Consider the following 15,829-nt stretch of genomic DNA (forward strand, 5'->3'; position numbering starts at 1 on the left):
CATTTTGTTCAACTACTCCCCAGTTCTCACAAATATATCATTCATTATCCTATTTATTATTGCAACATTATGTTATAGTGAAACCTTGCTGAATGTTGACACCTTTATTTTGTTAAGCCCCAAAATGGTACACACTCTTGAGATGTGACCTCAGGCTTTGAAGCCAGAAAATTAATACATTATGTGAGCTAGTATTTTGGAATTGCTGAACAAAATTAGCCTCACGGCTAAAAAAGATCATTCACCCCAAGACGCAAGGCAGACATACGCAAACTTACTCCTTGACCTTTTTGGGAGCTTTAGCACACTCCAGGCTCCCTACCTCTATGCGTGGGGTCAGGAGGCAGGAAGAGGGCTGTGCAGAATTGACAATTGAAATGACTACTATAATATTGCTTTCTTCTCTTTAGACAAGTACATTGGCTCTCTGCTGGGTTGTGACCACAAATAAGCCTAAATAAGGGGCATGCGGTAATCAGCATTGAAAAAAATTGTGTTTAAGGGACTATGCATTAACTGGTTATGAACGTGCTAATTTTGACACCCTTGATAAATATCCAATCATCTTTATGATCAATCATACTTGGAATTATAATTAATTCTGAAAAACGACTTTTGCTAACAGGATCCTATTATTGTTATTGAATGTTAAACCCGCATTGGTATTTTGGGGTACTTGGTTTGGAAGCCACTACTGATTCCCTCTTGGCTCCAACTGTAGTCAGTGCACCAAAAGGAGCTCCGTGAAATGACGGATGCACATTGTGAAGGTGGAGTGCTTTGCTTCTTGGATGTCGGCCCTCAACGGCTCATTCCAGAAGAAAAAAAACAAAACAAAAAAAGATGCTACCAACAAGCCTTGTACAACAAAAACACCAACTTGACCTGCTTGCCACATGATGGCGGTGGCACTGTCTGCTGGTTTCTGTAGCTCTGCAGGATTTTTGCACAACCAAATTCACACTGGCGTGTTGATGACGATGATGACCAAAAAAGCAAGAGGGCAATGCTTTGATTTTCTGCTCCATAAACATTTTCCTATTTGGAAGCTTGTTCAATGTGCCACGCAGAAGAGGTGGCCGCCTTTTTGTAATGTGGCTTCAAGGGAGGATGGAGCTGCCGGCTGTCAAAACACATCATTGCTCCGACAGAGGCCAAAGTCCTTGTAAAATTAATTTTGTGTAGAATCTCTTCAGATGAAATGTGTTCATGCATTCAGTCACTGTGACAGGACGCGTACCTGTGCACACTAACTCGGATGCTTTTATTGGTTTTCCAGAGGAGGAGTGGCCCAATTCCCGTCCCAGTCTCAAAGCTCCGGCTCTCCAGCTGACAAGAGGGGGATACAGAAAACATCCCTATGGTCGATACTGAAGGTGCTCCACACGTGACCTGCAATTTATGTCCAATTATTTGTATTTATTTCAAATACTGTTTGTCCATTTCATTCAGATAACACCTTAAAGCAGTGGCTTTTCAAAGTGTGGTACTTAAGCAATATCTGGGGTGAGCAGGGCTCTGCATACATTAAATTGGGGGGGCGTTCAAAAGATCAGCTATTGTTATTATTACAGTGGTACCTCGGAGTTTGAACATAATTCGTTCCTGCGAAGTGTTCAAAGTCAAAATTGTTCAACCTCCGAAAAACAAAATTCCCATAGGAAATAATGCAAATGCAATTAATCCATTCCTAAACTCCAAAAACAGAAAATTTTAATTTAATTTCTATTTATGTTTTTTACATTTACAGTATTTAAACAATAAAAATACCTTACCTTATCTGTTGTGGTGTGTTGGCATCAGTGGATGATAAATGCTATGTTCATGCTAGCTTTAGTTCAGTGCTGAGTTAACTAAGGGGGGTCTTCGTGCCATCATTTACAGAAGTAGTCACGGTAGTTACAACGCCGCAATAATCTCCTTCCTAATTCCACTGTGGTTCGTAGCGCTGTTGTCTTTCTTTGTGCCCATGGCGAAGAAAATTGTCGTGGAAAAATCCAAATGAACTCGCGAGTATGGAGCACCTCCGGGAGTATTCACAATCTGACTGGAAATGAGCAGTGCATCGTCTCAACTTCCGTAACGTGAGCATTCGGCATTGCTCGGCTTCGCTCAACTTCACTCGGCTACCCGTTCTCAAGGTACGTTCGGCTTAGCTTGCTTTGCTTGGGTGTTCGAACTCCGAAAATGAGTTCAAACTCCGAGGCATTTTTTACTCAGATTTTTGGGTTGAAGTCCGAATTGAGCGGGTTCCGAGACATTCAAACTCCGAGGTTCCACTGTATTATTATTATTATTATTATTATTATTATTATTATTATATAACTGATTTCTGATAAGTTATTATTATTTAGTAAGAAAAAAAATCTGTTTTTGTTGCTACAGTGACACATTGAAAATACTTTGGAAATCCCCTGTTCTAAAGCTCATATTGTAAATTGTCTTTGTTTGCGTCATAAGTGGGGAAATGCTTTGTGCACAAATGTAAAAAAAAAATTTTTTTTGGGGGGGAGGTGGGTTGTCTTACTTTCATTTCTTTCCACCAATGCAACATGTGGTAAAATTGTCTTCCCCTGGGGGTGAGCCATTTTGTGACTCACCAAAATAAAAATAAAATTAACATCCACCCTCAATCCTCATTTAAAAAAAAAAGAAAAAGATTTCTGTACACCACTTTTAGTTTGCAAATGTAGACACAATTTTTGTAATTTCAGGTTTGTGCTCAATGTATAGCTTGGACGTAATAGCATGGTTTAAAGAAAAAAACAATAGGAAGGAGAAAGTAAATCAAAGAATAAAATGCAGTTCTAAATGACCCCCGTGTTTCCCCTCTACATGAAGATGTCGTGTTAAGAAGGACTAATTAGGTCTAATCTCATCTCTTTCATTTACGACAGTTTTTCTCTGTGGTTGAAAGCAATCAAGTAATGTACAGTGTGTGTACTTTATAATTAGTGCTTTTATTCTGTGTGTCCAATCTGTCTTTGTACATAAAGTATTTAATAAAAATTAACATAAAACCCTGCACCATGTGTACAGTTGCAGTTGGTTTTCAGTTTAATACGCTGACAAAATGTCATACTGTTTATACAATAAGAGCCCACAAAGCAATCCTATTTAATATTTATCATTTAAATTTATGCATAAACATCCTTGACATTTATATGATAACTTCCTTATGTAGGAATTAACATTGTTTTCCCTTAATCCATCTTGTGAAGTTTGACATCAGTAAACAGACTGATTGACACTGAGAATCATATGCTGTTAAAGAGGTAAGACGTCCCTTATATTGTGTTATATTAAATATTAATACAAGCTGTGAATTAAGAGCACAACCAACATACTTCTTTTAATTTCTAAGTAAAAAGATTGCAGCGTTTTGTTTTTTTTGCCTACCCTACAATGTCTCTTCTAACATTTTTTTTTTCTGTCATTGAATTTAAGATCTTGCAATGCATCGTTTAAACCTCATCGCTGCTGACCAGTTAAACTCTAAACAGGTAATTAAAATACTGATTTAATATTCCAATCTAACATCCACTAACAAAAAAGTAAACCTGCCCTGAATAAACATTCCTGCTGGTTTAAAAGTTCCTCTAATTAGATGCTTATAAATTGTTACCAATTATAAACAAGACTAAAACTATGTTCTAAATGTCACGTGAATTAAGTTCAAAACTATAATACATTCAATTCCAATTCCAGGCCTTTACCTTAAATTGGTTTACTTTTTTCAAGGTGATGGAATGCAGTGACTCAAATGCATGTAAGGATTTTTATACAAAATAAAATGTGTTTGTTTTCTTTTTAGGTATAAAAGCACTGTAGTGGTCAAGACGTATGGGTCATAAAACAGGTGAGAGGATCCATTTACACACACTCTATAAAACAATAAAACAAACCAATAAAACTAAACTCTGCATTGTGCAACATTGCGGTTATTCACATTTATATAGACAGGTAATAAAAATACATTATCAGCTTTGGCTCATATCTTTTATATTCCAATTAATGAATGTAAGGTTTTCGATTTGTTTTCATTCACGGTGTGCTGAAAATCAGCACAAAACCTTTAAATGCACTTGAAAAGGTGCATGTTCTGAGCACCATTTACAAAAGAACGAGCCCCTTTTGTGTTTCATGCTGCGGGATTTGAAATGTACTTTACAAATATGAGCTCATTTGAAATTTCCTACAGGGTTGTCAAGAGCTGCTTTTATAACTCTGGCAGTCCATTAAAAGACCATCGAACACGGGCCTGCAATAAAGTACAGTAGCTTAGACAAAAGGAATAGGAAATAAATACTGCAATTTGATTGGAGTATTGATTGGCACTGAACCTTAATCAATCAATCAATCACAAGTTAAAATTGTGTCAATGCAATCATTTGAAGCACTGCAATTAGTTCACCTGAAAAACACTTTTGTACAAACACTCAGGCAGACTTTTTATTTATTTATACCGCTTCGATTAGCATCACTTTTTCCTGTACGTGGATAATACTTGATTGTAGAGTGACGGTTTGTATGGTAATGGTTTTCTTTTAGGACAATGTAGATTGCAGAGGTTGCTGCAAGTGCATGGGTTCGGCGCTCATCATTGGTCAAGAGAGCAGTGTGGTATGTATGCAAATATGTTTTACACACAAGTCAAGCATACAGTAGTGTGTTTATGAATTTGGCAGATGCACAATTTGGTGACAAAAAGATTTTAGACTCGCAAATAGCACATCTAAATGGTGGTGCAGGTGCCGACGCGTGTGGTGAATTGTATTTCATTTAGAAATTTGACAACAGCATGGGACTGTCCCTCTGAATCATTGTAGAAATACTGAATCAATTATTAACACTATCTTAAAAATATGTTAATAGCAGCTCTGACCATGTGTCACAACTGGTTAGAGGGGGGCACACTTAGATGCACCATCGGGGGCGGTCTCCAATTGCACGCGTAACTTGAGCTGCCGACTACGTCATCCACAAGCGAGCTTGCACTTTACCTGTATAAAATCACTTTACGTGCGCCAATCGCATCTCTCAGAGCCCAGCTAATCAATTTCTGCTTCCGCAATCTCAAGGGTGTCTCCTTGACGAAAAATGTCTGTTTTCAAAATTGTCAAATGTTGAGCACTCGTGCAGTTGTCGTTGCACTTGTTGTATACATATTGTCGCACTCCTGTGAAAAACACTTATGAACATTTTTTTAAACATTTTTACGTTAATGAGATGAAACTGAATACAGACACCCCCAAAAATAAATACATAAAAATGGGCATAAGTGTTTTTCACAAGACAGCGACAATATGCTGTAGTTACCCTATAACTTCAGTTTTTAGTCCCTCCTAAGTGGAGTCTATGAGTATATAGTAGGAGTGTTAGAAAAAATCGATTCGGCAATATATCGCGATATTACAGCGCGCAATTCTCGAATCTATTTTTAAACATCAATTTTTTATGGGAATATTCAATAAAACGTCTTACTTAGGGTTAGGATTCACACTTTAAGCATGGAAGAATGTTATATTAATGGAACATTAAGCCTTAAACTTTTATTTCAGTGCTGTTCAAACATGAAATTGTTAAATGCAGTGGCTCAGTTATAAGCCTGAATTTTCAGATACATTTTTTTATTTTCATACAAATCTTACAGTATACATGTACAAGTTTACTGATTAGTATTTTCTAAATTTGAGTAAAAAAAAAAATCGCAATCATCAATTTATAGATTTGTATCGGGATTTATCGGTATCGAATCGAATTGTGACCTATGAATCGTGATACGAATCGAATCGCCAGGTACTAGGCAATTCACGCCCCTAGTATATAGTATACGTACTGGATGCCGTTTGTTATGCATGCATCCATTTGCAAATGCCTTTGAAATCCATTTCACAAGAAGCTTGTCACTGCAGTTTTATGGGGGTGTGAATGCAACTGATGAAACTCCTCTCCCATTCAGATTACATGCAGGATTTTCCAAAAGGATCATTCTACTCACTGTGTATTTGTCTTGTTTTTCAGAAATACTCAAGTCTAAGGTGCTTAAAGACTTTGCGGCTGTCATCACATTTCTTTATCCTTCAGTCCACACAAAGAGTCACTGTGTTTTCCCCCCCTTTGCACAGCCCTGGGCGCAGAATGCAGCATAAAATAAGTGGACGGAGCCTTTCTGTTGACACAAAACGATATTTTGGTTTGTGCATGTATGGATGAGATGGAAACGACTGAGTTTGACTGACAGTGACTTGCCAGGCATAAGCAATGCATTCAAGTTGTGGTTAGTGGACCATTGATGGTCCCTGGGAAACCTTATATGGTCCATTAGTAGACACATGAATTGTCTGTTATTACTAGTTGTAACTAAATACAATTTTTTTTTTAACTGTTGGGAACCTTATTTTTGATGACTTTTTTGTTATATGTGTCATTGCCCTCATGTTCCCATTTGACATTGTCACTGATACTCTGGTGAAAGAGTATTCTTTTTTTTATTCTTTTTTTTTATAAAAACGATGAGAAAGCAATAAACATAACAGTTTTGGATTGTTTAACTTTTTTCACCATATTGTCCTTGCATTTTAAGGTCAAAGTTGGTGGTAATCCTAGTTGACTTTTCTTTTCTTTTTTTGTTCAATATATGATTTGTATGTAAACACAATTAAGCATGATATGACACCAATGGATGAGATCCTGAATTCATATATATATATATATATATATATATATAAATCTTGTATTAACGCAGATTAATCACATTGTTAATTTTGTCAGCAGTTGATCCTTTAGCTGACAGTGGATGGTTACGTTAAAGGTAACATACGTTGTGTTTGAGCAATAAACATAACTACATGCATTAAAGTAAAGCATTTAATAAATGTTTGAGTATGACATTCAGAATATTTATTCCATGTCAAAATATTGGGGTAATTTTTTTCCATTTTTAATTATGCAAGTAATTCATTGATTAGAAAAAGAGGAGGATGAGCGTGTGCAGTGGATCAAAACATGTTGAAGATAACATTAATAGTCGAAAAAAATTAACCGATAACAGGTGCTCTTTAAATGTGGCGGGCAAAAAATGTTGAGAAAAAAGCCTTTTCAATTAAGCGATTAATCGTGATTAATAAAAATTCTAAGATGTGATTAATCTGATTTAAAAATGTAATCGTTTGACAGCTCTAATATATATATATATATATATATATATATATATATTATTTTTTTATTTTATTTTATTTTTTTTGTCTTAGATTTTGGACCTCTGTGTCCAGAATTGCATATATTTCTTTCCTCAAAATATTTGGTAATTCTTGTGAATAATGAATAAAACTCACTAGACAAAATTATTGTATTAATGAACACATTTGGTGACATAAAGTTCGTTTGCTCAATATTCCATATCTACAATCCCTTGAATTTATAAAATAAATGATGTTTTATAAATGTGAATACTTGATAAGATCATCTTCAGATACAAACACATGGTAAGGGAAACGTTTTAAATTTTAATATCAATGGAGCCACTTTTTTTCTGAGCAACTTTGTCATTCATCTGTGAGAAGGACTTTCGTGTCTTGTAGTCACGTAACTTCAGGCTTGGCGTAATTTGATGTTTTGTATTGTGGTGCTGGCTTAACAGTGACACAGAAATAGAACATGTGAAATATTAATGTCAACAGGAATAAACCAAAGGTAGCAAAATATTCCTTTGCAACATTATGCGGCGGCATGATAATACCATCTGCTTATGCGTTTAAATCGGCTGAGGAGAAAGCAGGAGACGTTTTCACAATATGCAGCACGCTGTTACTTGGTTACTCGCCAATAATGCATGCAGCGGGAACGTGTTAACAACAAATGATGGCTCGTTGATCTTGGGTAATAACGTTCCATGGCATTTCCTCAAATAAACAGCTATTTTATCCTAACAAGAGACAAAATGATTCTTTCAAAATAGCGAGATGAGATAGCGAGCGAGGGAGGTCATTTTCTTTCCATCAGGATCTCACGGACGAGTTGATTGTCTCTGGCTCTCTAGGCCGCCTCTCAATCAAGAGCATCACGCGACATGTCAGATGTGTGTTGACACATTGTAACTGCAGGATCCATGGAGGCGCACAGTGGATTGAGGGGTATTAGCAGCGCAAGACTAAATTTCAGAATATTGAAGCTCAGAGGCTTGCTGTATGTACATACTGTGTACAAATGACATTGGGGTTTTTTTTATCACTTAATGTACATAAGAACTTATTTTCACAAGAACAGATGAACATAAATGTACTCATGCTAGTCATATCAAACATGTCATGTAAAAGTTAAATGTAAGAATTGTTAGACATGCAACACAAAGGAGCTAATTAATAAGGAAACTCAAATTGGTATATTATGTTACTTACAAAAGATCAAACAATTTGACAAATCACACAAGATTCCCCAGCTCTCATCTAACAAAAAAGTTAACTGGCATTACCTATTGACAATTTCGAGCTTAAGTCACAAGTCAAAATGGCGGTCAACTCGGTGACAGGAAGCTCTCCGCTCATTGAAAAGCTTTGGACTTCGATTGTTGGAATTTGGTTGTGAGGATTAGTTTGATTCCAAATTGTGACCAAATGTCATTTGACTACTATAACAATCTGCCTTGTTTGTATGCTAGTCACATACAATACGTCGTTTGTTTTCACCATGTAAAGGAAGCATTAAGTTGTATTGCAGAAATATTAGAAATGTCCAAATGTTCGGAATTGTCAATGTATATTCCCAACTTTATGCTTTTGTGAGTTGCCTCTTAAATATAAACAAAACTAACAGCTGTCTTACCATTTGTAGGCTAATTAAAGTGGTTATGCTAGCATTTTCCAAATTCTATGCTTCTGTGCCGCATAAGGGGTTCGTTCGGAAAATTACTCCGATGCCCTAACATGACTGTGGGTGTGTTTGCGGGAGGTAAAGCGCACTTACGTCATACTAATTTCCAAACATGCTTCAACTGTTATCATCTGAACTGCCTGACGCTGTCCCTAATTGGAGTGGCCAGAGCACACTTGGGCACTCCTGTTTTGTGGCACTCTGAATAACCCAACGGTACATTTGAACAACGCTCTGAGTTTCCGAGTGGAGCAGAGCACACTCGTGTAGAAAGACTTGAAGAAAGTTACAAAAAATGTCATGTGCCTAATTGATTCTGACGATTCCCCCACCTCTGGAATTTTGTAAGATTATTATTTAACATTAGAATGTTTGGAACAAAGTGCAGAGGACGTGAGATCGAGTCCGGGCTTCAGCCTTCCTGGGTGGAGTTTGCATGTTCTCCCCGTGCCTGTGTGGGTTTTCTCCGGGTAGTACGGTTTCCTTCCACGTTCCAAAGACATGCATGGCAGGTTAATTGAACACTAAAATTGTCCCTAGGTGTGATTGTGAGTGTGAATGGTTGTTCGTCTCTTTGTGATTGGCTGGCAACCAGTTCAGGGTGTACCCCGCCTACTGCCTGAAGCCAGCTGGGATAAGCTCCAGCCCCCCCCCCCCCCGTCCCCCCCCCCCCCCCCCCCCGACCCTAGTGAGGAATAAGCGGTTAAGAAAATGGATGGATGGATGTTTGAAACAAAATGGTAACACACTTCTGCCATTTTAACTTATTTCTTAATTACTGAAAATAGTCTTTGCCCATTAGACCATTCCGACTGGTAGATCAATTATTGTATTTTTGGTGTCTGATGTTGAGTTTGCAAAATATTAGGAACACCATCACAAATAACAACCACAAATTTATTTGAGCACATCTGCTTATACAGCCGCACGATGAGCCAGATTCCAAGAAAAGGGCTTATAATCATCTATCTGAGTGTAGACTTTGGGAGCAGAGCGGTTTCTGATGATTTTCATGTTGTTTGCTGTGACAGCAAGCTGGGATCTAAGCCAGGTGACAGAAGGTAACGGTGTTTAGCTTGAGCTGCACATTTGTTTTAGGAAGTTGTTCACCACCGCACAGACCGTCAGCTATCTCAAAGTCTATTTAGTATGAAAGCCTTCTTCCCCCCCGAGCTCATTAGAGCTATTTTTGCAGTGATGATGAGCTTTGACATGTTGTGCTGTTGGTGCGTGGATAGACTAATCAGTGAGAGCACTGCGCCAACATTTTGTCACAAATTACGTGCAGGTTTTCATGCAAGTTCTTTTACAGTTTAATAATGTTGCAGGTATTGAAACAATGCAATGCAGCACAAACCTCACATGTAAAAAAAATAATCTTCTGTTTTAAAGTCCAGGGTGTGACTGTAACTGTAAATAAACTGTAAATAAATACATTTAACAAAGAAAATTGATTCTCTGACTCATCTCTTCAATCAATACCTCTCATACATAATACAGATATCGCAACTTTGACATTAAAAATGTTTGCTTTTGGACAAAATCAACAAAAGATATATATATAATGTGCTGTCACAAAAGACCAAAACTATGCCACTTGGTTGGCTACAAAAACATTTAGTATAACCTATATTACATACCTGTTGTAAAGTGATCTGTGTTAAAAAAATAAATAAAATTAAAATAAAATAAAATCAGCCCTCTCTTGGAAAAACAACCAAATTAACCAGCAGACAGAAGAAACGTAAAGGCAGCTGGGAGGATTCAGAAGTGACACTGAATTAGCAACATTTCTCCTTTAAAGATAAGATTATCACTTATTTTTTTATTATTTGTAACTGATTTACAAAACAAAAACCCAAAACACTTTAACCGATAAAATTGAGTGCTTCTAGTACACTCCATAACAAACAGTCACGTTACGAACATAGCAGCTGTGGCTAACGTCAGCGCCTCTTTACAGCGCTAATGCTAGCTTAATATCGCTAGCACTTCTACCTTGTTAAATTGCATATGCATTCTCAGTGACTTCATCACAGTTACGCACTTTCATAATCACATTCGTGAGTTTTGGTTAAAGACTCAAAGGTGGTGGATTATTATTATTATTATTATGCTAACAAAAGGAGATACATTTTAATATAGTGACTAACAAGCCCACCTGCAAGTGGTGTAAATCTAAGATATACAGTAAACACTTTTAAACACATTGTTAGTGTATTTGAACAGACAATAAATACATGCAGTTATCACTCTAAATGCTTCCACTAGATGTTAGAATGTACATTAACTGTTTTATCAACTTTTGCCTTTCCGTGAGATTTTCTCTCATGTAAATTACATTAATTAGAGTACTGTTCTGTACTACATGGCTGAGAAGTGCATTGGTGACTGTAGCTCTCCTTTTCCCAGATTCCCATATGTGAGAGCATGAAAGTATGTATACTTTAATGTGGCTTGAAAAAAGAAATACAGAACGAAAAACCACGTTATAGTTGTGAATTCATGATATATATATATATATAATTTTGCAGATATTTTTTAGGGTGCAACAGGTTTCCCTTGTATCACGGTATTTCCTTTCATTTCATTTTCAAGCAAGCTGAAATTGACAAGACAATTCGTCCTCTCATTATATCGTCATAACCTGTTATATTTCCATGCCTTTGCTGACGCACAGCACGCCAAGATGGAAAATAAGTCTCTCATCACTTCTCTACAGTTGTTTACCACATGTGTCGCTCTTCACTTGTGTATGCTGCTTCCATCTCATTCACTGGCACCTCATTGATCATCTTCCCAGCCTCCTCACAATGCAAATTAAATCCCAGTCATTATTTCAGGTGAGGCGCTACAATCGTGCAAGTCCAATCAGCTTATGTGGCGTATACAAAACAGACAATGAAGGCACAGCGGGCTTCAATGTTGTTTTTCATTTCTTTCATCTGCGTACCCCCTCTGAGGTCAGCACAATGACATGTCAGATAAACGCCTCAGACGACAGCAACTGTGATGGGGGTGTCAAGTTCAGCATCACCAATGTCCCCAATGAGGTGTTTTTTCTGGTTTAGCACAAATTGTTTATTTCCTTTCACGTCGGAGACAACGAAAGAAACTAGTATAGCAGTTGATAAGCCATTCAGCCCACACTTGTGATAACAATAATAATCTATTCAGCAGATGATCAAGGTCATGTTAGAATGTTGAATCAAGACTAGAGCATGACATTTATTCAACAAGCAAAGTGTCGAATTTGACAGAAGCCATCTTATTCTATAATACGTTATAGAAGCTTTTGGAATTTGCTGCATTTAGGCATTATTGGACTTTGCAGGCACAGTTAATGTTGAGTGTAGAGTAGATTTTGCTCCAAGGCTCCATTTCAATGGTAAGGCAATTTAGTGTTATTTACAATATTTTAATATTTGTGTTGTTCCAACCTTGAGGTTCACAAGGTTCCAGATACGTAACTGTCCTGTGTTCCAGCCTCAAGACACATACCAAGGTTTCTGGGTTGGTTGTTATGCCAACATGCAGCTTCAATAATTGTTTTGACTACATGGATATGTGAGTTATGGCACATACATACAGCTTCATCATGACTCACATAAATGTAATATGATTCACGTGTAGGGTTGCCACCTTGGATTTGTGGGGGGGACACATGACCAAGCCAAGGCACTTAACAGATGACCAGGAGGAGGAAGATTAAACAGGCTTGATAAGTGATTAAAAAAATGGATGGCTAGGCCATACTAAAGTGAATACCTTTAATATCACTAAATATTTGTTTTCACACTGCAGTCCTGAGTTTTTATATTGACTTCTGCACAATACATTTTTTCAGAACGACATTACAGTAGATCTCATCATTTTTTGAAATGTTTTTTTGTATCCCCTATTTTGATTCATAAATACATTTGTAAAAAAAAAAAAAAAAGTGAGTGGTTACTGTGCCTCTTTTGTGAACATTCGATAATTTTATATAGCAGCCCTACTGGATGCATTTCTCTTTTGATACAGATCTGTTTAATGTCACTTCAATAAAAAATTAAGAAAATAAACAGTCATAGTGTGTTGTATAATTTTTTAATAGAAAAATATATTGTTGTATATCGTTATCGTGATAGAAGTTTTTTTCCATATCGCCCATAGACAACAGGGGTGTAAAACAGTATAAATTGTTGCTTTAAACTAGAAATGGGACTCACGCTTGTCACACTTGGTACGCCAGCTGGTTTCAAACATTCTAATTCAATTAGCACCTATGCTAATGCTCATACAATTTATGGCATGTCTGGGCTGGTCCACCAAAAATAAAGATTACCTGGTTTAACAGGTTTAAATATTGTTTGACCTTGGGAAATACGCGCCAAGCGCACACTGGTTCAATCCGACCATTCAGAAACTTGGTGCGTTGCTTGAATTTGCCATTCGGAAACTCAGAGTGCACCAAAAATGGAATGCCAGTGCGCGAACTAGGCGCTCCGACTGGGAACACAGTGTGCCACAGTGCGTCGGGCAGAGGTGGAAACGGTGCTAACATGTGTTGAGAGTATTCTGCCCAGATTTAGTTATAACTGTTTTGACTTAGTTATAACTGTTTAGATTTTGTCATAACTGTTTTAATTTCCCAGAAGTAAAGCTTGGTGAGTGTTTGAATAATGTCTTCAGGTGACGGAATGTCTGAAGAGCTACCTCTATTCCCACACGCAATGAGCCATTTGTCTGAGGTGAAGCAAATGTGTTTAAATGATTTCTTTGTAAGTCTTATCTTATGCTAGGTGCCGTCAGGTCTGAGACCTACTATATTTCCACATCAAAAGGCCATCTGTCAATGAGTATTGAATGCTGTAAAAGTCTGTCTTGGCTGGGGGCAGGGGTGGGGAGAAAGGGGAGAGGGGAGGGGTTTAGTGGTACCGCCTTTCTGATAGTATAAGAATATTGCAATTGTCAGGAATCGACACACTTGCGAGTGGACTGCAGCCATTTGTCTGTAAACTTGTTTGTGTCCGGAATGTTCTGTAAAATAAATCCTTCGAAGGACCTGTTCACCGATCTCCAGTCTGTATTCGGATAACCAACATTCTCACTACCCGGAACAAAAAACGAACACGCGGAAAACAAAGATTGTTTTCCAACACATGCAAGATGGTTGTTAGTGTTAGTTAGCTGTGTGGGTTAGCGAGTTGTTGTAGGTTAACTTTAAACGCTAATAAATACGGCTTATGAGCTACTGTAGCTAACTAACAGGCAAACAGCTGTTGCTACAGTCGGAACAGCCACTGTAACTACAACAAAACACAAGTAGTAGTGTTGCTAACACAACACAATGTGTTGTTCGGAAGTTAATGGCCGGGAGCGGAACGCACTTTGCCTCTCCAAACATGTGCACGCTCATTCAGAGCATATTTCCGAACGCGCCTCTTGTTAGAATTAGATTTAGATAATAATATAGATTTAGTTTCAGTGCAGTAATTTTGATGCAATACAGTATTGTAATCATAACCTTGACAAAATCCTAACAGCAAAAGTATTCTACAGGCTATAGTTGAGACATAAGTGGATTATTTCTAGGCTGCTGCTTTGTTGCGGTGGTAAAGTGCCCTGGAGGGCTGCAGCAGTAAACTGTTGAAGTCAATTATGAGCTCAAGTTTACCTCATCTTATCAGAGTGGCAGCCCGCGGGGTTGCATTAGTGTTTCTTTTTTGGGATTGGGGGGGGGAAGGCTCAAATATATGTATTTATATGGAGGAGTCTTAGACAAGGCTGATGCGGAATTTCATTCAAAATGTATCAGATTCTTTTAGAGCTATTTTTTATCTGATTTCATATTTGTATGAACGGTCTCCTACAGCCTACAAAGAATGAAATTCAAATATTTGAGGCGGTATGCCTACACGAACCATGATTATTAAAATATTGAGTCATCAGTCAGTGTACTTTTTAAACCTGTTCAGGAGTTAAAATCCCGTGGCGTCAGTGCTTTTGCAGCTTGCACTGCAGCCACAAAATCTGCCCACATGTGCAAGCTACCTGCACTGGCAAGCTACTGACAATCATGAGGAAAACGAAAATTGCACTTCTTTTGTGAGAGCTGCTGGTGGAGCTGTGAAGATGAAAAATGTATGTGAGCAGTAGAAAAAATAAAAAACGGCCTCACGAGGGAGCCAATCTACGGACCGCAAGAAAGAGATTACCCAGTGCAGCTGTGTGAGAGCCGAGGCCTCCCTCTTCAACGCTGCGTCTCCCAGCTATCATTCCTGCAACTGTTCATTCTTCAATACATGTCCAGTGTCAGGTGGGGTTTAATGGCGCGAATAAATTGTGTGGACACAAAAGGCCGGCCATTCTTGCCATGATAAATTCAGTGTTTTGGAAAGTGTGAAGCTCTGAAAACAATTTAATTTTTCAGCTGTGTACAAATTGAGCATTGCGTGAGGGGCCAGCCTTAAGGCATTTTGGGAAGGACGGGATTGGGGATTTATTGACGATTGACTATAATACTTATAAATGCTACAATCCGTTTTGTTATGCACTTTTTTTTGTAAAACGAATATACTCAATTCAATATTATTATTTAGGCCTATTATCACTAACAATTACCATTATTGTAATGTATTATTTTAAATATAATTTAATTAAATATACATCTCATTAGAATAACACATACTGTACATGTATCAATTATTAATTACATTGATAAATGCACTCTTATGATTTAATGCAATTGAAAGAAGAAAACGTTTTCTAGTTACACATCAAAAGTGAATGACTTCTTCCTTGGCCCATGTGCCATCTCTTCTATCTGAACAACCAACGAACCAATTACAACAGTCTTTGGAGACTACAATAAGAACTAATGAAGTGAGACAAACTGACATTTTTAACGCCTTCTATCTTACTAGAACTTGTAAGGAAGCAACCCTGTATGAGGACATCTAACCTGGAAATACAG

The 15,829-nt window shown here is 37.5% G+C and overlaps 1 protein-coding gene across 3 annotated transcripts in view; it reads left to right on the forward strand.

The window, feature by feature from the left end:
• The window catches only part of khdrbs2 (KH domain containing, RNA binding, signal transduction associated 2), a 53,613-nt gene extending 44,143 nt beyond the window's left edge, over positions 1–9,470 (forward strand). The window contains exons 9-13 of one of the 3 annotated variants that reach the window (XM_086093828.1): positions 1,280–3,503; positions 3,815–3,859; positions 4,552–4,623; positions 6,025–6,041; positions 6,129–9,470. In XM_086093828.1, the coding sequence (XP_085949954.1) occupies positions 1,280–1,374 (95 nt within the window). In that variant the 3' untranslated portion in view covers positions 1,375–3,503; positions 3,815–3,859; positions 4,552–4,623; positions 6,025–6,041; positions 6,129–9,470. Of the gene's footprint in view, positions 1–1,279; positions 3,504–3,814; positions 3,860–4,551; positions 4,624–6,024 lie in introns of all 3 variants that reach the window. The other 2 variants (XM_086093827.1, XM_086093829.1) reach the window with 2 other exon arrangements.
• Positions 9,471–15,829: the final 6,359 nt, after the last annotated feature.

The sequence above is a fragment of the Leptonotus elevatus genome, chromosome 13 (genome assembly GCF_054856555.1).
Source record: "Leptonotus elevatus isolate MCC_2025b chromosome 13, RoL_Lele_1.0, whole genome shotgun sequence".
Classification (NCBI taxonomy): domain Eukaryota; kingdom Metazoa; phylum Chordata; class Actinopteri; order Syngnathiformes; family Syngnathidae; genus Leptonotus; species Leptonotus elevatus.